The sequence below is a fragment of the Pogoniulus pusillus genome, chromosome 24, assembly GCF_015220805.1.
Source record: "Pogoniulus pusillus isolate bPogPus1 chromosome 24, bPogPus1.pri, whole genome shotgun sequence".
Classification (NCBI taxonomy): Eukaryota; Metazoa; Chordata; class Aves; order Piciformes; family Lybiidae; genus Pogoniulus; species Pogoniulus pusillus.
The window spans coordinates 13951540-13974536 of NC_087287.1; the positions used below are offsets into that span (position 1 = coordinate 13951540).

Sequence of the window (22997 nt, forward strand, 5' to 3'; positions counted from 1 at the left end):
TAGCTTCTCAGTTACTCTTCCTAAGGACAAACAAACTGACATGCTGATTCATCATACTGTTTAGTGACTTCTTCCCCTAGCTTCTTTTTTTTTCATATATATATATACACACACATACTCCTCCTCCTTATTTTCTGCTGACTGTGAATTCCTAGGCTATACTTTCTGCCTTGGCACAGATGGAAGAGCTGACCCATCTGGGGCTGCTGAAGTACAGAATGCAGACAAGAGGAAAGCAGAACAACCCTTTGGCAATGAAGTCAGCATAAAAGGTTGGGAGATTCTTCACTGAGGTAACTGACATTAAGGAGCAGATGAGAAAGGAAATAACAGAAAGATTCAAAAGAATTTAAAAGGATGGTTGATTTTACTGAGAGTTTATTAGCACTGGTATGAACAAATAAGGTCTTTCCCAGCATGACTGTTAAGATTGTCACAGGATTGTCCTATGATCTGAAAAAAACACTGCAAGAGTTGTGCTAGCAAGAAGTGTGATTCGTGAGGTCGTTGAAAAGCAAAAGGTTTTCAGACCTCTGTGCTTTGCTTATGGTGTACTTCATAATCTGGGAAGCACTTAACAACCTCTGACCTATGGCTCTAACCTGCTTATCTACATTTTTATATCCATACCTGGTGTCACCTGTTCCAGACCTTCTTGAAACATCTCAGTCTTTTTCAAACTACATTTTCCTTCATTTAACTTAAAGGTTACGCTTATCTTGATGGCTGAAGTATCTTGGGGAAGAAACAATGACACGTTATTTTTGAGAACAGACTAGAAAAGGTAGATAACCCTAATGCCCTATCACAGTGATGACATCAGAAAATATGGTGATATAAAAAGTGAACAAGTGATCATCACAGAAAACCTGAAGAGATGCCAGCTTCCTCTTGCTGTGAAGCTGGTTCACAACTGGAACTGGGAAAAAAAAAATACAAGAAAAGAAGGAAGAGATCAAGCCCAGAACTGCTATTGGATGAACAAAATAAAGGTTAGCTGAAATCAAAGAAGATACTCCAAAGCAGTTTGGAAAGTAGTTAATAGCTATAAAAAAAAAAGAGCACTTCACATCTGGTTAGTTTTAAACGTTTTCTAAACTTTACTGTCCAGGAGCTCAATCTAAATGTATTGTATGGTGCCAGCACTGTGCAGTTTGGGTGTCTCAGAGGAAGCAAAACACTCCTGGCCTACTGATTTGTTTCACTACCAGTCTTTTTCTTGTTCCTTGTTTTTTAAATCTTAGTTTGAGTGATGCTGATGAAGCAGTGTAAGGCAAATTTCCTGCTGTAACCAAGAATGGAGAGGGGAGGTCCACAGAAACACCCTTATTTCACAGTTATCTATTACAAGAAATCAGTCAAATGGTGCAACAGTAAATCTAGCAATTACCTAGCCAGCTGGATGCATTTGTATTTTGCTGCCTTTTCTTAAGCTGAGATGACCTGCCACAGGTGAGAGTGTAGGCATCTTGTGCTCCTAACAGAGAAATCACAGAGACAGACAGTAAAGATACAGAATGAAGGCTCCTGCACTATAAAAGGCATTTTTAAATGTTTTGGATGGCAGCATCAGCTTCACCTTTTTCAACCTCTTCATAAAACATTCTACATTCGAGCTTGTCCCTTCCTAAGCAATTTAAAGGACTCGGGAAGAAAAGCAGCACCTCTGCCATGAGCAGCAGGCGAGCCTGCGTGCTGTGCCCTGTGCAGTGGGGGGACTGTGTGGGCAAAATCTTAGACCCCACGCAGGGCTGGAATGCCTCCGCCCTATTCAGCAGTGACTCTCAGGGCCACTTAAGGAATGGCCCAGGGAGCACAGAGAATTCTGCTCTGTCATCTCCAGCTTCAAACAGAGAGTTGTCATGAAAAGGGAATCTGAGGGTAGAGCAGTTATAAAAGACAGGGTAAGGGGGGCTTTCCTGGGACACTGGCAGGGATATAGCCCTTCATTATCTATAGTGAAAGAGGAAAGGTCCTTGTTAATTGTCTACTTCTGGGGGCTTCCATGAGAATTAGGAGGTTTACTACTCTTACCCTCTCTACATGCTTGCTTTTGAGGCTTTTGACTTACCAGAAAATACCTGGACATCTGAAGAGCAGCTTAGGAAGCATCTATCACTCCCACCACTCTTATTGCAGTGCAGCAATACCTTAGGTGAGATATTAGCAGGCAATGGACCCTTTGTCTCTAAATAGGATAAAACAAATACTCACAGAGGCAAAACGTCTATGTACAGTCCACTAATATATTGCCATGCAGCTGTTTTTGTAGCTGGTACCTGAGAGCACCCATGCAATTAATATGCTATTTAGAAAGAAAATCAAAGCAAAATAAAACCCCTGAAAGATCCCACACAAGTAATTTCCTTTCAGGTAAATTTCCTTTCAGCAAACTTTCTTATACAGAGAATAAAAAGGAAAGAGAAGAATGAGATAGATATAAGCACAGGAAAGAAAGCATCAAAATCCCTCAAAGTATCTCCTGTTTTTGTTTTGTTGGGGTTTTTTTTTGGAGGGGGGGGGGTTGATTTTTTTTGCCAGTTTCAACACCAGTATCATCATGCCTCAGTAAAAAAGCGAAGTGAAATACCCAGAACTCATGGTCACTTCACTGGACAGGTCAAGATTTTCAGATTTGACTATAACCACATGTCCATCAGACACATCAGGAGCAGAAATACATTTACCAGCTGCCTTACCAACACAATCCTTTTTATTCCAGTGTAATTTGTAGTTCGAGTGACACAGGCATTCAGAGCCTCCCTGTGTGTTCACACATAGCTGTTGGCAACCACCATTGTTGACACTGCATTCGTTAATGTCTACAGAGGAAAGGTAAAAATGCTTTTAGAAAGTGACTCCTAAAGTTCTGTGCCCTGACACCACTAGGTGAATGTGCATACAAGTACTGCCTAATAGGGGTTGGAACAGGTTTTATGAATGCTATGCAGATGCCCACTTGGAAATAGTTTTGCCCTCATGGAAATGCTCTGATAAATGTCAAAAATCGATCAAATATTGTCAGAGGGAAGATAGTAGGGTATGGCCATAAACCACACCCAGAAATATCCAGCCTCAGCAACAACCTAACAAATTAACTTGAAGAAAAGGAGACCAAATGAAGCCTGCATTGCACCATTTCTGGTTAATTAGTATTTCTAATTTGGAATAAAGGCAGACAACATGGACAGGATCCACACTGACCAATCCTCTCAGACAGATACAACTGCTCTGAAACACCATTTGATACTGCAGGAGCTATTAATACCACTGCATCACCATTGTCCCTTTTCCATTTTCTCCAATTATCCATTTTCAGGACCTTGCCCTGCTAAATAAATGCTGATAGGAGGAGAAAGTACTGACAACACAACACACTGCCTTGGGTGCAAACTTGCAAGCTGATGCTCAATATACCATTCACCAGTGGTGTATCTCAGGGGTCAGTGCTGGGGCCAATACTATTTATCTTCTTCATTAAACCTGGACGATGGGACAAGAGTTCACTCTCAACAAGTTCGCAGATGATACAAAACTGGGAGGAGTGGCTGATACACCAGATGGTTGTGCCACTATTCAGAGGGACCTCGACTGACTGGAGAAATGGGATGACAGGAATCTCATGAATTTCAACAAAGGGAAATGTAAAGTTCTATGCCTCTGTTTCTCCAATCCACCCTGATAAGTGCTTCACTTGTCTCCAGTAGCTGTACGGCAATTAAACATCAACCTAGCAGGCTGCCATCGAATCTCTTGTGAGTCCAGAAAGTCTGTGCAACTGAGAGTAGCTGTTTCTTCATACACTTTTCTTAATGGCAATCACAAGTTCTTGTCACTTCCCAAACATTTGCACCTCCCTCTAGATAGGTAACAACTTGTTAGAAAATACTGTGAAATAGATTACAAAACTGAGCTTATTTCTGGAGGAAAATACACTAAGGCATAGTTGAGACAGCATAGGTAGGAAATTAGTAACAGAAGAGTAACACAGAAAGAAGAGAACATCTTAGATTGCTATTTCTATTTAAGACACCACAACATTGGTCCAAATCTTAGGTTTTCATTGACCTTTCTGTAAGGATGCTGCATGCAATGGTAACCCATTACCTCCAGCACTTAAATACCTCCTCTTTATAGGTCAGAAGGTGCATAGGCAGAATTCCTGCCAGTTTTGGCACAGCCTGCAATTGCCAGTAAATTAAGGAGTTAATATGGCACATGAATTTATATCTCCTACACAGGAGTATGATATAAAGAGGTCAACTTAGCAGCCAACAGCAAAATTACACATCCTTTACCTCACTGGCAGGGAAAAGAACTTGGATTAATATAAAAGAGTTAATAATGAGAACAGATTTCTTCTAGCAAGTAGAACACACAGTGTTAATCCCCATCCAGGCATGACTCCCTGTTCATCAGGATATAATGGAGATGTTGTAGCCCCATAATCTTCTCTGCAGATTTTCAAGAAGCAGAGGTTAGAAGATCACACACACAGAGAGCTCTGCATTGCTATCTCTAAGTTCAGGTGTGCTCATTCTGCCTCAGAAATAAATAGGTCTTACTCAGAATTAAGTCAACAGATGGAGTCTGTAAGGTCTTGCCATAAAACAGGTTTAATTCCATTTAGTATCCAGTTACTTATGTTTCCTCATGTTCATTCTGGGAATTTGTCACATAAATATTCATACTTGCCATACATCAAGGTTCTGTGAACACCATTCTCTTTCTTTCCTTGAGCTTTCCTTGTAGGAAAGATATAAAATATTTAGACTATTAATCTTGGCCAATGTAAATCAGTGGTACTACATCAGCTAAATCCCAATCTACATCATATGAAGATCTGACACATGCACAAGGGCAGCCTGCAAACAGATTATTTTCTAACTTCCCATTTTTCAAGTCCTATTCCACTGACTTTTCATGGAAGTCAATGACTTCTGCATGTGAAAAGTCTATCAAACTATTGCTTTCATATCCAGGTGCAAAAAGTATCAGTTTGCTCTCATAGTCAGAGGTGCTTTCTTAGTTCAGGGTGGAAAGGGGAAATCATTTAAGCAAAGGCAAAAATGAGCAGGATTAGTTCTAATTTTGCTGTGTCTCCTCATCATGGCAAGGAGTACCATTTACTCGGCACACTTACTGCATACACGCAGGCTTGTGTTTTGCACAGATGCTAATTCGACCTGAGGCAACCACACTCTACCAGCATAGCCTGTAGTGTCTTTTTACAACTCACCTCCACAATGTGTGAAGCCATAAAGAGCATATCCTTTGTTACAAGTACACTCAAAGGTGCCTGGATGATTGATGCACGTGTGGTCGCACGTCCGTTCAAAAGAGCATTCATCAATGTCTGCAGGTTGTAAAGGGATACATCAGTATCGCTCAGCCTGACCCGGGAGCACTGAGCTGGACACAGAGATGTGCAGATAGATATAAAATAAGCAAAATCTTTTAAGCAAATTACATAACATACTGAAATGGCACCTTCAGAAAGACAGTAAGTTTGCCAAACAGGCTTTGTCTTGGCAACGCAAAAATTGCTGCTACCTTTTTAACAATTATGTTTCAAATAAATTCTTTTCTATGGGAGGAAAAGAAATGCTGGCAGCAAAGTCTACACGAGGGCTGCAGGGACAGATCTACAAAAGGAAATATTGCTTTGGGGTTTTCTCTGTAAATGAAAGTAAGGGCCATATTTTTAACTCTAGGTGAACATGCAGTGCTTGGTTTAAGTCTGCTGAAACCCACCATGTTCCACGAGATACACCTGAGGATGGATGACTGGAATAATTTGGTGAATTTATACACCTGAGGATGGATGACTGGAATAATTTGGTGAATTTATACACCTGAGGATGGATGACTGGAATAATTTGGTGAATTTATACACCTGAGGATGGATGACTGGAATAATTTGGTGAATTTATACACTTGAGGATGGATGACTGGAATAATTTGGTGAATTTATATACCTGAGGATGGATGACTGCAATAATTTGGTGAATTTATACACCTGAGGATGGATGACTGGAATAATTTGGTGAATTTATACACCTGAGGATGGATGACTGGAATAATTTGGTGAATTTTTCCACAGATCCATTATACTAGTTAGATTTTAACACCTGTCACCAAAAGCTGCTGAGATACCTGTTTTCTCCATTGGATGTGGAGGCTGCAACCCTCAAAGTGTCCAAAGCCAGGTTGATGGCACTTTGAGCAGCCTGGTCCATTAGAAGGCATCCCTGCCTATGGCATGGGGTAGGAACCAAAAGACCTTTAAGGTTCCTTCCAACCACAACCATTTTATGATTCTGTGATGGTGCATACCATGTAAGCATGGTGCAAGATAAAAAACTTCACATTAGCATGAGTGACAGGTTACAGTGTTCTTTTTCCTTGAATTTTGGCATGCTTCAATATAGCACTTTTGAAACAACATAGGGAAAGTAACAGAAACGACAGGAACAAAACAGAGATGCAAATCTTGAAACTATATTCATCAACAGACTCCACTAAAAAATAAGCCCCACAAACTCTCCTGAAAATGTTGTTTATTCATAGTAAGCTTGCTCCACAGCAATAGTTGTCCTGTGATTTAAAAAAAAAGGATAAAAATGTTCCAACAACCCAGGTGAAAATCATATTCTGTTAGTGGGTTCAGCTTTCTCAAGTTCATCATTAACATCAGCTGTTTGTCTAGGAAACAGCTGTATGTTGTTTCATGCTGTAGCTTTCCCAAAACCACAGACCATTTTGATCTTTACATTGTTATGTATTGTTGGGAACTAGCTGAAAAATAGGGGGCACAAGCCCCTAGAAGCTTGTACAATCAAGCCTTGGATGCGAGGTCTGAGCATTGGAACTGCAGTAAACCACAGTGCTGTGTGTGAAGAAGCTCAGAGGAATTTGTCCTTGTGCATTCTGATAAACGGCTTCTGTGGGACTGTGTCTAAAGTAGGAGGGAAATAGGAGGAATATGCAAATTCCAGTATTTAGGTGCACTAAATGCTTTTGCAGTAACAGCAAGCAGGGAAGATTATGCATATTCCAATATCTATATGCACCAAATGCTAGTTAACAGTACCACTTTGCATGCTGCGTGCGCTCACTTTTCTCACCCTGCCTGAAAACTATGTGCTTTGTAACTTGAAGCCTGATGCTGTCAATAGAGAACTGGATTGCTTGGATAGCATAGCTCATATTGAGCCATCTCCTTGCTTTCCCATTCCCATCCGTGATGTATTTAAACAGCTTCATCAGGATTGCTAACTTTAGACACAAACCATTACAGAGGAGAGCCAATATGCTTTGTAAATCTCACAAGAGAAATCTGTGTCAAAATCACATGCTCCACGGTGTTTCAGGGAATAGTGATTCCAGCCTGTCTGCAGGCCTGTAATTTCTTAGATCATGTTATAATTTTTTCATCTTTGAATAATTAACTCATGGCATCTAAATGCCCCATTTAAAAAATAAAAGTAATTCTGCTGCAAATTATGTCTGTAAATGACTCTAAGATCATTAATAGAAGGGTTGTGGAGGAAGCACTGTCCTCATAAGGATTTTTTTTATATGATGCTATGTCTGTTGCTTTGAGATAGCAGTTCAGTGTGCCATTGAGCATATCTCCTGCAATAGTATCAAGCCAAATATATAAACTCAGCAGCTGCTTTAGAAAGAAAAACCCAAACAACACCAAAAGCTGAAGCATGGAAATTATTCTGGAGCCCATTATCACTTCATCATTGTAGTAGATGTCCAAGCCGCGCTGATTTATTCTACTTTTATTGCCCCTCCAGTGCACATACCTTGACATGATTTCTCATCTGTTAATAATTTGAATCCCTTTCTGCAGCTGCAATCAAAACTGCCAACAGTGTTTTTACAGAAATGATCACAGCCTCCATTATTGGACTGGCATTCGTCGATATCTGTAACAAACAAGTGCTTCAGCAAACAAACACAGGACATTCAACAACACTTCCTCTGCCAGATCCAGACAACAGTCATGTCCAATTGGTTAGAGAAGCCCAGAAACAAAATCTAGAGAGACTACTGCAAATTTTAAGGAGGATCAATCCAGCTCTTAAGAATTACGTGGCCGAGTCAGCCCTATGACTGTTGTTTGCTCCCACGTAACATACTGTTGTCAGTTACACGTATTCACAAAAGACCATTTTCCTACGTTCTGTTTGGAAACATTTTGACTTAAATGCTTCCTAATGTTTTAGCTTTTTTATCATTCTTTCCATTTCCTCTTCTTAAGCCCTGCACAAACCTCAGATGGAGAACACTTCCTGAGCTAACCTGTCCTTTCCATGCCAATATTCGAATGAGCTCTTTATCTAATATTAATCAACTCCAGCATGGGGATTCCATCATTTTTGCCTAGCAGAACAGTCTTAGCATCTAATTACTGGAAAATGTATTCTAAAACACAGCCTAAATGTCCCTTCACTCCTTTCCAGTAATCTCATTAGAGCTGCTTGGACCAGCATAAGTAATTCTACTCACACATCCCTGTTTACACACTGATATTTACTTACAAACTGCTCTAACATCCAGGCTGACTGCGGGTGAAATAGCAGCCTGCTGGACAGTGTGCCTGTAAGTACCTACAGGCCTACCTCTCCTAATACTGACCTCTACCACAGACCTGTACTGTCTCCTACCAAACCTCACCTGCAAAAAAACCCAAAAAAGAACTCAAAAAGGCCATCTTGGCAGGAAGGGTGGAAGTGGTGAGGGGGAAGGCAGAGCAGCAGAGGTTGTCTGCACACCATGCACCTGATGTGATGGAAACAGTGCGTGGCCCCTGGGCTGTAGTCCTCTTTTAGGTCAGATACAACACACTGGCTTTCCTTTGGACACTGGATCACTTTCACATGGTGATGACTACTTCCAACAAGATCTTGGTACGCAAGTATAACCTCACCTTTACATGTCTTCCCATCAAACTGGAGCGTGAATCCAACAGGGCAGCTGCAGTGCACTCCAGTTGAGGTATCTTTACATGTACGGTCGCAGCCACCGTTGTTCACTGCACATGTTTCTAGCAGACAGGATAAAGCCAAAGTTTGCTCAGGGATGTCATAATGGCAACAAGAAACATTGTGTGACACAAGGCCTGATTCCAAGCACACTGCTATTCAACTCTGTTTACTCTAGTATACATCAGCAACTGCTAAACACATGTGTTGGCAAAGTCCCTGCCTCAGACACGTCCAGGTTTTTGTGAAGACTCTACCAACTAAGATATTGCCTCTGGATATTCTCATCCTTAAACACAAATCCCCACTCCGTGATGATGAATCTGCTCCTGTCAATCTGTCTCCTTATGCCCACACTCACTCCTGGCTGATCCTTTGACACTTCCCAATAATGCCCAGATGCCTGGTTACACTCAGCACTTACTACATCAGTTTTCTTAAATCCCTGCCAAAACACCTTCATGTGATACCTGTGCTCCCAGTCATCACACCCACATCCTTTGGGCATGTAACCCGGGTGCCATCTCTACCTGATGTACCTCTAATTTCCCCCAATGCCAACTATGACTAAGTCTCACCAAGCCCTGCTAGCAAAGGCCACTACAGAGCAGTTCTTTACCCCCAACTACACAGAAATATCTCACTGTTTGGCATTTATCCTCTTGTAGTCAAACCACATCATCCAGTCTAACAACTCTTTTACTGACTGGACAAATGCAATTTTACCCAGCACATACTGAAACAGAATGCTGCAGAGACCATTTTTTATGACTGTATTTTGAAATCCTCTCTTTCTGGTTCTGTCTCTTAGTTTTCTGCAGCACCAAGCACACATTACTTAATTATGGAGTTTTAACACCTTTACTGGTTTATTCCCTCTCAGGCTCTCATCCCACATTCTGTATTGGGAGGCTGTTTCCAATCTCCATATGAAGACAGAGTACCTCTTCTTTCTTCCTCTTGCCACAGAAATGTCTTTTTTTTTAATGAGACTTTTTATTTAGATGTCTAAATATGGATTCTGGATCTCAAGAGCTAGCCCTACACCTGTGGTAGTTTCTTCCTCAGCCACCATGTTCCATGCCACCTCTGTGGCAAATGCCAATAAGCACAATAAATCACCGCAACTGCCAAGAGAAGGAGCTTTTGAGAGGCAGCAATACTCTGACCCAGCTGCCCTGAGACCCCAGTGATTATTTCTCATGTCAGTGCCTTCCCATTAGTGGCATCTCCTCAGAGGCTTGTATTCTGGGCCAGATGTGAACATCCCTAGGAAAAATAAGATGGCCTTGTATCCTAACATGTCCTTCTAGAGGCAATCCACCATTGGATCCAAATCCCTTCCATCCAGAAATATGATTTTAACTGAAGAGAAGCAGGTAGAACAGAGCTTCCTCTGTGATCACTCCACGTCTAAAACTGTACCAAAGCAGGGACTGTACTGCATTCTTGTGATGAGTTGGAACCCTTCAAGGGCAAATTCCCAACACCCCCTACTGACCATCACAAGCAATGTACAAAGTTTCTTATACGTGATGGTATGATATTATTTCCCTAAAAAGAAGTGGAGCATCTCAGGAAGAACTTGATTCAGAGTTATGAATGTTACAATTAAACAACAACAACAACTCTTCAATCTGTTTTGTTTTGAGCAGACATGGAAATTATTTTGGATAAGCACTTTTACCCATGAGCAATCGGCGCTTCACCCTCTTGTCCACATCAGCTCCTGCTGTAGTGTTTCCCTCAGAAATTTCAGCAGCAGCCTCTTCCCTCTCTGTAAGGAGCATGAAAAAAAGGCAAATGAATAAAGCTGCCTCACACATGCAGACAGCTGCATCACCTGCTGAATTATCAGACAGTCAGAGCTGAGTAGACAGTAAATATCTTTTTAAAAAAGAAATAATGAAAATCATTAATACTCTTCAGCTGGAGCTGTGAGAAGACTTTGCTTTCACTGCTGCCCTACAACTGATGTTTCTTCAGTACTCAACAGAACCAGGAGGTGTGCTATGGGTGTAAAGATGAAAGAACTGATTGAACTCTCACAAGCACTTCTGTGGAGAGTACGCTGTCATCATCTATCGTAGACCAATACAAGGACCAGCCAGTTATGTCTGAGCATTTGATTGCAATCAACAGACAACAAACTCTTCCAAGGACTCGAAGAGTTCATAAATCTTAAGTGCTTTCTTTACTGGATAACTGCCTTGAAAAAGTGTACTTTAATTAAATTCAGAGTTCCAGTCTTAACAGATGTACTGGTTAGTTACACTCTCTGGCTCATACTATTCAAGAAACTGAACATAAAATATCCTAGAGGGAAGGGAATCTTCTTTGGTCAGGGACAGACCTATTGCTTCAGAGGGATCAGTGATAATTATCAGCTGCAGTGGCACCAGGTAGCTATCTGCATAAGGAAACACAAGCTGCCTGGACCCAGCCAACTCACTCATGCACGAGCAGGATTCTCAGCTTTGGTTTCCTTAACATTCTCTAGCTATATGACTATGAAGAGCATTAATCATACACAAACAGCAATGCCACACCACTCTAGAATCAGTCATCAACAGAAAACTACTTCCCTCCGCGGTATACTGACCCAGGCAGGTTTTCCCATCCGCATGCATGATGTACTTGGGGTGGCATCCACAAACAGGTCCATTATCAGCATCATCACAGGTATGTTGACAGCCACCATTTCCATGATTACATGTTACTAAGAAAACAATATACATATTACATCTCACAAGAACTTCCAGCACCTTTAGAACACTGCATGCAGTTTTGTCTCTCCATTTGGCCGTCCAAATGCACCTTCCTAACATGCCACTTTCCCTTCTCTGTAAAACCCTGCAGGGCTCTCTTGTGGTGCAGAACTTCCCCTTATTACGAATGATGCCACAGCTCTCAAACTGCGGCTACTGCAACAACTGATGTGACAGTGTCAGGCAAAGCCACTGATCCTAGTTTAATGCAAATGCATAGAGTTTAGGCATGTCGTCCCAGTTTGCCTATAACATACCAAATCCCATATCACTGCAAAGAACACTATTTGTTCACTTGGGGAACCCATAAGCATATGCAGAATGTTGCATACAAATGCAGCTCCTCTGATTCTTGGACAGTTCAAATCCTGGTCGGCATTCACAGGCAACTCCTCCTTTGGGTGTTTCTCTGCAGATGTGGGCACAACCATGATCTTTATTCATGCAGCTCATGCCTTCTGCAAAACAGGACAAGTGCAGGAGCATCAGAAACCAGATTTAAACTGCACAGCAGCTGGCTGAGTTAGTAAATTGGATCATTAGAGCAAATTGAAAGAATAGCTTTTACACTAGCAGTACACCACTGTTTTTTGCTAAAGTCTTCTCCAATGATACAAAAATAAGACAACTGAATGCTCTCCTCAGGTATACAGGGAACACATCTCTGTATCAAAATCTCTGCCTTGGCACATCTGGCTTTTGCATGACAAGTTACACCAAAAGGCTCTTTCTTCTTGCTGACAACACTTTGTTTGAGAAGAGTAAGTGAAGCATACTTAGGCTACAAGGGCTTATCCCACCCTACCCTCAGTGAACTCTACTGAGCTGAGCAGATGCCCAATCAGAGAATGAAAAGGGTGATCATGCTGCTAAAAAGGGATTGTGTGAACAATTCCACACCCTACATATTTTTTATACTTGCACAGCTCTTTTTTTTTTTGCAGTCTTATTACTAAATGAAACAAAAACACTCTATTGTCAGTTCATCACCATTATTCCACTACACTTAATTAGGTCCTTCCTCTGCACACGACTGTTCTTGTCATCTGAAGCACAAGCTACAGTACCCTTTCTCTATTAAGACAGCTTTAAGCAACAAAAGAATGGATATTGCAGAGCCTAGATTATTCTGCTCTACTGGCTTTTTGATTCCTTTCCCACAGTGAGGACTCTGTAGAAGTCTCACAAGACAATGAGATTTCAAACCCTGCAGCACACAGACACAGCCCGAGGAGCCCACATGAAAGCTGCCATCCATTATTGTGCTGCCACTCAAGAACGAGACAACCTATGAGGCCACAAATTAGTCTCATTAACTCCTGTGTTTTTGTAACACGGCTGCTCTTCAGCGTGCAGTATGATTTGGTCTGTTAGCTCAGGGGCCTTGGAAAGCATTAAGAGAATTAGCAGCTTAGTTTCTGTTAACAAAGTTACTCTTTTGTCTCTACTGAGCTACCAAACTGTTCCAGCAGGTACTTTAGCAAAGTTCACTAACATCATATGAATGGTTTAAATGCTCAGTTTGGGATTGCTCCGTTCTGAGTGAGCAGAATTCGATCAGGTCTCCACATAAAGCTAAAAGTGCACTACCCAAACCAGGGCACATTTTAATAACAAATTGCCTGTTGTGTAACAAGGTACATCACCAAACTCACCAAAATCTAGCTGACCCCAAGGGCAGCATTTCATAGAAGATACAGACACATTCTAGCACTGACTAGGAAAATGCTGCTTGTTTCCAAAGGTGGCATAACATTTCTACTCAGCCCCATTCTATCAGACTGCATTAAAGAAACGTCTGTAAGGCCACAAACGCTGTGCGACTGCTAACTCCTTCTTGGACGCAAAGTCTCCCGGATCCCATTGTTCCAGAGCTGTTGCAATGGCAGATTGCGGTCCAAAACCAAATCCCAAACAAATCCTCATCCAATCTCACCCACCACATACTTCCCAGACACACAATTTCTCTCTCAGGAGACCTTGTCCTTCTGACGCAAAAACAAGTCTTGGGATGGGTGAGTCTCTTGATCATCACACTCACAGCTGAGAGAGCTGAATCCATTGCCTGCCCAGAGCAGTGCACTCCAAGTCAGATGAATCCCTCTATTGAGTGGACTTTCAAGAAGATATCCAGTAAACTTCAGCAAGATCTGAGCATCCTGCCACTGGCAAGACACAGGCCAAAAGCCAGCATGGTATTGCCTTCTCAGATCGTGTTAAATTAATCCCTTACATGTATGATTTGTGTTTAAATGTTTGCCTTTTTTTTAAACACAAGAGACAGAGACATCACCAACGACCTGCAAAAACATTAGGGCTCCATTCTGGGCACATTCAAGCAGGCACTCAGTAAAAGAGGAGAGGATACAGTTATACAAAGAACTACCAGGGATTTTCAGAGGCCAATGGTAAGGAGTATCAGCACAGCCAGCAAAACAGGACATCCTAAGACCACCTGAGTCTTCTTTTTTTTTTTTTTTTAAATGCTTTCTACACCCTTCTGTCAAGGTTAAGCTCTTCCAGTAAGTTATCACTGTTCTCCACAGACAGAACTCTAAAAGCAACAGCTGAGGTGGTCCTGTGTACACACTTCCAGCTCCGACATTAATTTCAAGCATAGCTCTCACCTTGCAGGTTCAATTCACCCCCATTGACTCAGCCCAACAAATAGGGACCTGTGAGTCTGCAATACCATAAGGGAGAGTGACAAGTTTTGTCATCCATAGCAACAATAACTGCAAGATGTACTACACAGGTATGCTTGAAAAGCACTTTTCCTTCAAATGTTCAGATTCTGTAGTATCTATCAGCTACTCCAACACCCTCCCAAAGTAAACCCATGCTCACATAAGTGACAAAGAGCTCACTCAGAGCACATGGTCAAGAAAAAAATCAGTAGGATTGTGCACCATTTCCCAAAGCACTCTGAGTTCCTGTGATCTAAGCAGGGGCTAGGCAGAACCATCAAGCTCCTATGAAAGCTTCTGTGCTTCAGACCAGCACCATCACACTAGATGAAATCAACTTTATCTCTTCAGACAGATACTTGACTTGAGTACCACGTCACAGTAGGTGACAGGGAGCCCTGAAGATAGTTGCAGAGACTTGGAAGGGCAGATGACCTGATCTAGTGTGAAATGTCCTTGCCCATGGCAGGGGGGTTAGAACTATATGATCCTTGAGGTTCCTTCCAGCCTTGACAATTCTATGATTCTATGACTCAGGCTGTCATTACACTGGCCATCAGGAAGAATACAGCAACCCTAAGCCACTCCATTTCTCCTACCTGAACTCCACTTTTTCTGCATCTGTAAAGGATGGCATTGCAGAACTCTAGCAAGGTGTCTCAAGCATCAATGTATGTGCTTTCTTAGCCAGACTGGAAGGCAAGGAAGGAAATACTCCCTTACAGTACAGGTAAGAAGCAAAAATGAACAAGTGGCAGTGGGTGGGCCATACTGTTTGATCAGTGCTGTGAGATCTCAGAACTAGATATATACACTGAAAGATGCAGACAGAGCATAGGAGAGGTAGCGATGAGCAGAAAAGCACAGAAGGAAGTGAGAGGAAAGATGAAGCAATGAGATTCAGCTTGCAACAGATCTGCCCACCCAAAGGAAAATTTTAAAAGGCAAAAATATTAAAAAGTGGGAATCCCATGGAGCACTTCTTCACAGGAATGGGAGAAAGCAAGGGGCCATCAGTCACAGCATGATAGCCTGAAAAATGGCATTTAAAGAAAGAAGACAAACACTTCTGTATATTAGCATGAAGAAAAGCAGTGTCTGGGACAAAACCAGTAAGGGTTTTTCCCTAAGACTTGTTTCCATTCAAACGTTTTTTATTTAATACTTTTCAGGAAAATGCTTCTTTTTTTTTAAATCTTGCTTTTCTTTTATGGAGAAAAAGAAACCACCACACACACAAAACCCAAACCAAACCAGAACAAAAAGAAGAACCCCAAAGCCCTAACTTAAGTGGAAATTTGTTATTATGGGAAAAGGGCTCTTTTCTCCAAAAAGTTAAAAGGAATTAACTGCATCTTTAAAAGTAAAAGAGAGGCAGAATTCCAAAAGTACAGTTTAGGGAACAAATATTAACGACAGGAAATGCTTTTGTTAGTTCAGGAGAGTAGACTGTACTCAACCCACAGCAAGTAAGAAGAGTTGGAGGTTTTTCCTCCCTTGGCATTGGACAAGACAAAGGAATTCAAGCAAATGCTTTTCATCTTCTTATTCATCACCCAAACACACACACACAAACACACATCACTACTAACAAAGCTACATCAAGGCTGCACCACCTTGCAGCCCTCCTGCTTGCCCCTGCTCCCAGCTCATCTCCTGCAGGGGCAAGTTACAATGGCCTGAGAAATCATCACACATCAGCAGATCCCAGTAAGACCAAGCCCAGTATTAGAGGAACAGAGAATACTAATTCTTAGTGCAAACAAAAGATGAATTCAGCTATGTCAGATGACAGTGCACTCAGACAAGGACAGCTATATATGTCTACACATTTTTATCTCTTCACTAGGGGGATTTTTTAAGTGTGATTTGTTTATTCATGTTCAGATTCCTCTTATAGTTATGCCAATGATAAGCCTTAGATTAAAGAAAGCTTTGCAGCTTTAAATACCTCTTAGAAGATACTCAGTGTACAGTTCAATGGACAAGTCCTCGATCTGAGCAACCACTTTAAAGTATACCCTAAAGGTATCCAAAATAATTTTGTTCAACTCAATGTCTAATTAGATATTCAAGGCTCTCTGATCTCCCAAAGGTTGCTTCATAAAGGTTTTACTCAAAACAAAGAATATGATTTGAATACCTCCAGGGCTGACAAACAATAAATCTCTTAGCTGAAACCTAACCACTGTACAAGGAGTCTAAAAGGTACCTGAAGGTAACACAGGTATAGTCCTGCAAGTACAGACAGTAGAAATGGTCAACTCACTGTCCTTCAATTTGATGCCCTTCCCTGGATCAGGACACAGCTTATCAGCACAACAGAGCATAAAGCACACCGGAAGCACTGCAGCACAACTTTTAACAAGCACAACACTGCAGACATACAGGTGGGATGAAAGGAGCAGAAGGGATGTGAAGAGTCTTCAAAGCCACTTGGAAGATTCTGATACACTATTCCTTTTAAAACAAGTAAAGACTTCAAGACAAGAGCTTTGAAAAACTCAATCTAAAACACTTTTGAAGCTGCATTAAGGATTTTGCAGTTGGCTTCTGTCAAAAACTCCTGCATGGTGCCTGGAGGGAAGCAGGCAGTACCTTCCGAGCGGTGGATGCATGTATGCTGGTTATCGCTGAGAAAGAACCCTTCCTTACAGCGACATTCATAGCTGCCCACAGTGTTGACACAAACGTGCTGGCAACCACCGTTGTTGAACATGCACTCATCTGTATCTGAAAAGGAGAGAAGGAAAGAGATCAGCTTTGTGCTGACACAAATACACTCACATTGGCAGCAGAGCAGCAGGTCAGTGTGCAGCATGGACGCTCAGCACATAACCTGCCCGGTAGCTTCGGCACCCCATGCTAGCTGCTGTTGTTCTGTTGTCACCCTTGGGAGAGTGTATGCATGGTGTTGCTCTTCCCTGATCACAGCTTGCCCAGTCAGTCACACAGCTCCCAGGAAATGCTGGCCAACTAACCAGTTACTGCTTACAGCCAAGGCAGAGCAGCCTGGTGGAGGCAGAAGGAGGGCTTTACACTTCACCAATGTGAACATATTCTGCCTCTCAGTGCACCTGGACAGTACTACCACTCAGCAGCCCAGCACACTTGCATTTAAGCTGAGCATCCACATAGGCTTTTGCCTGGCTCAGCAGGACACAACTTTGGTTCCAAACCCCTCTAAGCTATAAAAGGTGTCATTCCATAAAGCTCCCACTTTGAAGCAGAAGCGGAAGAAGAGAAAAAACATACCTCAGGATAAATTCAGCTTAAACCCTATATCCTGCTCCTTACCTTCACTCTTGCTAGCATTCACACATCACGTCTCTTCTGATGCTTAGTTTGATTCACTATCCTCCTCCCTTAATTCTAGGTCATCACCATCAAGGCCACTGCTGTGTTGCCTGGCTACAGTCAAGGACAGGAGCAGAAGTTCTGGAAAGAGTTCTAATGTTGATTTTGCAATATTCAGAACTTCGACAATACCAGAGAATATAGAAAGAGGCTCTGCTTGCAAGATAATCAAGAGAAACAAAGAGTAGAAAAAATTCAGCTAAGCCTCTGAACAACTGGATGTTCACCCCAACTTCCAGCTCTTTGGATTTTACCCCTGAATAAGTCCAGGTTTTTGTAAACACTACCAACAAATAATTTTCCGACTCTCCTTTTCAGAAAGGCCATTTTGGACAGGAAGCAAAAATGCTGAGTCCCTTAAAAAACAGGACAAAGTGTTGCTGAGGCAAAGCACTGGCCTCATTTGCAAATTCATATGAAACATCATGTTTGCTCCCTGTTCTGTTCATTGTTCTTGTGCTAACAGCACAATGTTTTTAATTTAACATTGTAGCATTTCTGGCATGAACCAGCTGTCTTCTGAAAGAATGAGAAAGAGAAAGGCTTTTAGTAAGGAGCATTACATAGTATTACAACAGATTTAATTTCTACTGAAGGCAATGAGTAAGCCAATTGGATGCAAAAGAATGTGACCTGCTGTAGCAAAAAGCGGCTGACATATCTCCATCACAGAAAAGCTGAGTATTTTAGAGTTCTACAGTGATGTGAATGTGCAAACAATCATGAATAAACAGCCACCAGGAGCCTTCAGTACCACAGATTTGAACTCCAGCAGATGTTTCTGTCTTACAGACCTTGGAAAGCTTTCCAAAAAATCATCTCTTTCCAACAAGTAATTGTCTATTTGGCTTAAACCCAGGCATACAGATGAGATCTTCAGAACTAAGGGCGAGAGGAGGGCAACCCTGGCATGAGCAAAGTAAATACACGGATTAAGAGAAGATGTGATCCAATTTGCTACATGCCAAAACATTTATTTAGCGTTTACATCGCATCTCAGAATTGGCAGGTCAGTGGTAAAAACTTCACTGAATGTCAACGACGTTCTTTATTTTAAAAAGCCTGCCATGCAATACTGAGCAGCTGCCCAGCAACACAGCAAGTGGTAGACTTCAGTCTAAGTTATGTCTAGGTCTTACTGCTGACAAACAAGGCAGCTGAAGTGTGCTCTAGAGCTACTGGATACAAAGAGAACACCTTCTGGTGGCATTGTAGAAAGCAATCTGTTCATTCACATTCAGCCCTTCATGGTAACCTCAGCTGAACTTCACTCTGTGTTGACACAAATACCAGCAGATATTTTGCTTCCCTCTCTACTTTCTTCAGTGAAATATTTAGAACAAAATTACTTCATCAGCAGGACAACTTCACCAACATGAGGCTCTATCCCAGAGAAATAACACTGGCAAGCATACACCACTCTGCCAATGGGCTGGCAACGCAGGCATTTCTCTACACTGCTGCACTGTGTGCTGGAGAATACTACCACAGCAAAACCAGAGGGTCTTGTGACCCATTTCTACAGAATTCACCTGCTAGCACACAAAAGTAGAGGAACTATGGAAGTCTTAGAGAAATGAAACAGATTGTGTGCATGAAGGGTCAGGGGAGTGTTGCCAGGATTGAGTAAGTCTCCAGAGTTGTGTACTTTGCTTCGGAGAAACCACCCGGGGAAACTCCAAGTATTTCACTTACTCCCTCTGTGCTTCAATGGCCTCTGTCATACACAGCTACGGTATGCTCCTTCCTGTCCTTTCCTTACAGCTCCGTGTCAGGAAGTACTCTAACACAGTAAGAGGGAGAAGCCTACAATGTTATATGAGGGAGACTAATTCTAAGTCTAGAAACACACCTTTGAACTGATCCTAAACTAAAGTTGGAATGGAGAGACAAGGCTGGCAGGTGTTCTTTTACATAAACTCACTTAGCCTAATAATAGGTGGCACTACACACACGTTAAAACAAAGCACTTAACAGAAACGTAGCACTGCCATCCTCATTTACAGAAGGGAAAATAGCTACACTGGCAGGGTACACCAGTAACTAGAATTCTGTAGTCCTGTATGTAACCACCTTCTCTAGCTGATCTGATTCAGCCTAACAAGTCACCATGCATTTCCCAGGGATGCAGTGAAGAGGTTATATTAGCATCACCACTCACAACATGCATGAACATACTTCTTACCCAAGCAGTTGTGGCCATCATGAGCCAACATAAAGCCATCGTAGCAAGTACAGCGGTAATTTCCTGGAATGTTGAAACACTCGTGGACACAACCACCATTGAAGTCGTTGTCACATTCATCAATGTCTAAGGAATAAAGCGAAAGTCACTATGATGGATGCTTGCTTGAGCATTATAGACAGTTAGAGATGCTACTGTGAGCAGCAACTGCTGTCTGAAATCATCATTGTCTTGCAAACAGACCATGCTTAACGCACTACTAGCTGAGTGTTTTTAGTGACAAAAATGCCCTCAGATCCCCGTGTAGCTTCACCTTACAGTTTTTCAGCTGTTGGTTAAACAACAAGCTATTTTTAGATGAAGTGATATTACTAGATGAAAAGCCATGCAACCTGCTTGTCCTTGATTTGTAAACACAAAGTAAATCAGGCGAATAAACAATTACTATTTTCATTTAAATTAATCCTCCACATTCTAAGTCATTATTTTTAACGGCTCTGTCTTCTTAGAAATAGCTCACGCTGACACAGGCAGAGCATAGTGCTGCCATCACTTTACCTTCACACTTCTTCCCTTCACCAGTGTAACCCACTTTGCACATGCACTTGTACAGCTTCGGGGTGTTTTGACAGATAGCATCTGGGTGGCAGTCATCAAGCCCCAGGGCACATTCATCCACATCTGTGAAAAGGCAAGAATCAGAAGGGATGTCAGAAGATGGAGAACAAGGCACGTCTCCTGTACACATCGCTGATCAGATGATGTAAGGTTGAGCGCCTGTTCATGCTGTGATGTGTGTTTGAGAGGCAGGAGGCAGAAACACGCAGATGCTGTGTCTGAACTTAAGTTCATATTATGCTCTACCTTTACAAAGATGTATTTATATGCAAGTGAGGTAAGCTTGTGTTGAGCTTTTGTGCCCTCTTATAAATGCATCCAAAATAATCTAGTCTGGGATGGAATTCCCATGAAATTTAGGTGGGATTAATCCAAGACTGTTGGATTTTCTCTCGTTAACTAAAAACAGTTATTGAAAGAGATCGTCATATCTGCGACACCAACCTCAGGAACCCAAATGATTTTTCAGAGAAGTGTACTTGCAAAGTCAAAAGCAACAAGTTAAAAGACTGACTTACCATTGAACAGATGTATAATTTTAAAATAATGCCACATTTAAAAACACAAGAATAGCATCTGTTGAGCAGCACCACCAAATCACCTGGCCAGCCAGCACAAAGCACACCATACTGAAGCAAAATATCCAAGTGGAAACTTCAGAGCAGAGGAAATGAAGAGAAAGGGAAACACCAATAGGAGGAAGTCCTGGAGATGAGGATATGTAGACAGAAGAAGAGGAGTAAAAGTTACGGGCAGCAGAAGACACGAGCAGAAGTTTTCCATACAGCAGAAGAGAATTCAAACACAGAAACAGTAAGATTTCCAGCAGATGGCTAAAGGGAAGAACTGCAGAAACGGCACCTCACATAGGTACAAAAAGTTTCTCCTTAAATAACAGGATGAATAGCACGAGTATCAGAAGGCAGCTACTTAAATATTCAGCTACTTTTAACAGTCGGGATCACTTTGTAACAGGGAATTTCAGCTAGCACCTCTGCCATTTACAATTATTGCATTCATCTCTTTATACTTGCCCTCCCCAAATCACAAAATATGCCTCTAGGTACTGCAGCAGTTGCCAACTTCAGAAAGTATTCAACAGTTTTAACTCCTAATGGCATTTGGCAGCCAGAAACAAGGCAAAGAGCCAGTGCTTCAGCAGCACTGCTCTCCTGGCTCTCAGGTGTACACAGGACAGACAACAACCATGGAGTACTCAGCTACCCCTTCCAGAAAGTGAGCTGAGGGTGGAAACCAGCCAGAGACAGCAGCAGAATCCATCTTCCTCTTAGAGAAGAAAAATCAAGCCAGTATAAATAAAGGGAAGCAGGGAACTGAATGCGCAAGTCACACAAGGAGGGTTGCTGAGGATTTCTGAGGGGCCTCCAGATGGTGGAACTCAGGTAGATGGGGCAAGAAGAGTGAGTAGAGAAAGAAGCATTAGCGCCATGTGTGCCCCCTGCACAGCAAGTTCTCCCCTTCCCAACCCGGGCCAAGGGAAGACACCTGCCTCGACAAGGCGGGCTCCAGCAAACACACACCAGGGAGGGGGCTTCTCACACAGCAACAGCACAGGGACGTCAGCTGCATCCCACACCAAAGGCACCACGACCGCTCTAATGGTTTATTTTTGCACTCCCCGCTGCAGTACGCAAGGAATAACAGCCTTAATGCATACAGACGCATGGAAAAGAGGTAAAGAAATCACTGGGCGCAGGGAGCGCGACTTTCTCACGTCGTGACAGCCGCTCAGGCTGAAGGGACCCTAGAGGAAGAAGCCTGTGAGCAAACAGCCCAACCTTCAACTTGGCACAGGCGGGCGCGGGAGGCTGCAGCTAGAGTTACTGAGCGACCAAGGGCAGCTGAAGCCGCGGGACACGCAGAATTTATTCCCCCGCTCCCTCGGCAAAGGTGAGCCGTTAACCGGGAGCCCTACCCCGGGCCAACCCTGCTCCCAGACGGAATCGCCGGGAACCCAGAGATGAGGACCGCCAGTGCTGCCGGCAGCGCTCCGCAGGCAGCCAGACACCCGCCCGCCATCCCGCCCCAGGAAAGACTGCGCTCTCCCCAGCGGTCTCCCCTAGCCCCAGGAACGGCAGTCACTCGCCAGCTGCTCCCCTTCCCTTAGTCGGCGGCTTCCCTCCGCCGCCCGCCCGCCCGCCCCAGGTGGTGACGGCCCGGGCCCCAAGAGGAACGCCGGGGCTGGCAGGTACCCCGCAAGCAAGCCGCTGTCCGGAGCTGAGGGCGAATTGGCAGCGCGGCACTCACCGGGCAGGGGCACCGCGACGGGGCCGGCCGGCGCGGGCAGCAGCAGTAGCAGCAGCAGTAGCAGCAGCGGCAGCGCCCGAGCCCCCGCCGCGCCGCGGTAGCCGCCGGACCCCAT

At 42.9% G+C, this 22997-nt stretch overlaps 1 protein-coding gene across 4 annotated transcripts in view; it reads right to left on the reverse strand.

Annotated features, from left to right (window-relative positions):
- Positions 1 to 22997, reverse strand: part of SCUBE2 (signal peptide, CUB domain and EGF like domain containing 2) — a 41763-nt gene extending 18766 nt beyond the window's left edge. Inside the window, exons 1-14 of one of the 4 annotated variants that reach the window (XM_064163698.1) lie at positions 22883 to 22997; positions 20555 to 20677; positions 19997 to 20122; positions 17053 to 17187; positions 12100 to 12225; positions 11602 to 11718; positions 10687 to 10776; positions 8945 to 9061; positions 7818 to 7940; positions 5240 to 5356; positions 2700 to 2822; positions 2072 to 2188; positions 1391 to 1477; positions 631 to 735 (exon numbers count right to left, since the gene is read on the reverse strand). In XM_064163698.1, the coding sequence (XP_064019768.1) occupies positions 631 to 735; positions 1391 to 1477; positions 2072 to 2188; positions 2700 to 2822; positions 5240 to 5356; positions 7818 to 7940; positions 8945 to 9061; positions 10687 to 10776; positions 11602 to 11718; positions 12100 to 12225; positions 17053 to 17187; positions 19997 to 20122; positions 20555 to 20677; positions 22883 to 22997 (1621 nt within the window). Of the gene's footprint in view, positions 1 to 630; positions 736 to 1390; positions 1478 to 2071; positions 2189 to 2699; positions 2823 to 5239; positions 5357 to 7817; positions 7941 to 8944; positions 9062 to 10686; positions 10777 to 11601; positions 11719 to 12099; positions 12226 to 17052; positions 17188 to 19996; positions 20123 to 20554; positions 20678 to 21132; positions 21224 to 22882 lie in introns of those variants that run through there. The other 3 variants (XM_064163699.1, XM_064163700.1, XM_064163702.1) reach the window with 3 other exon arrangements.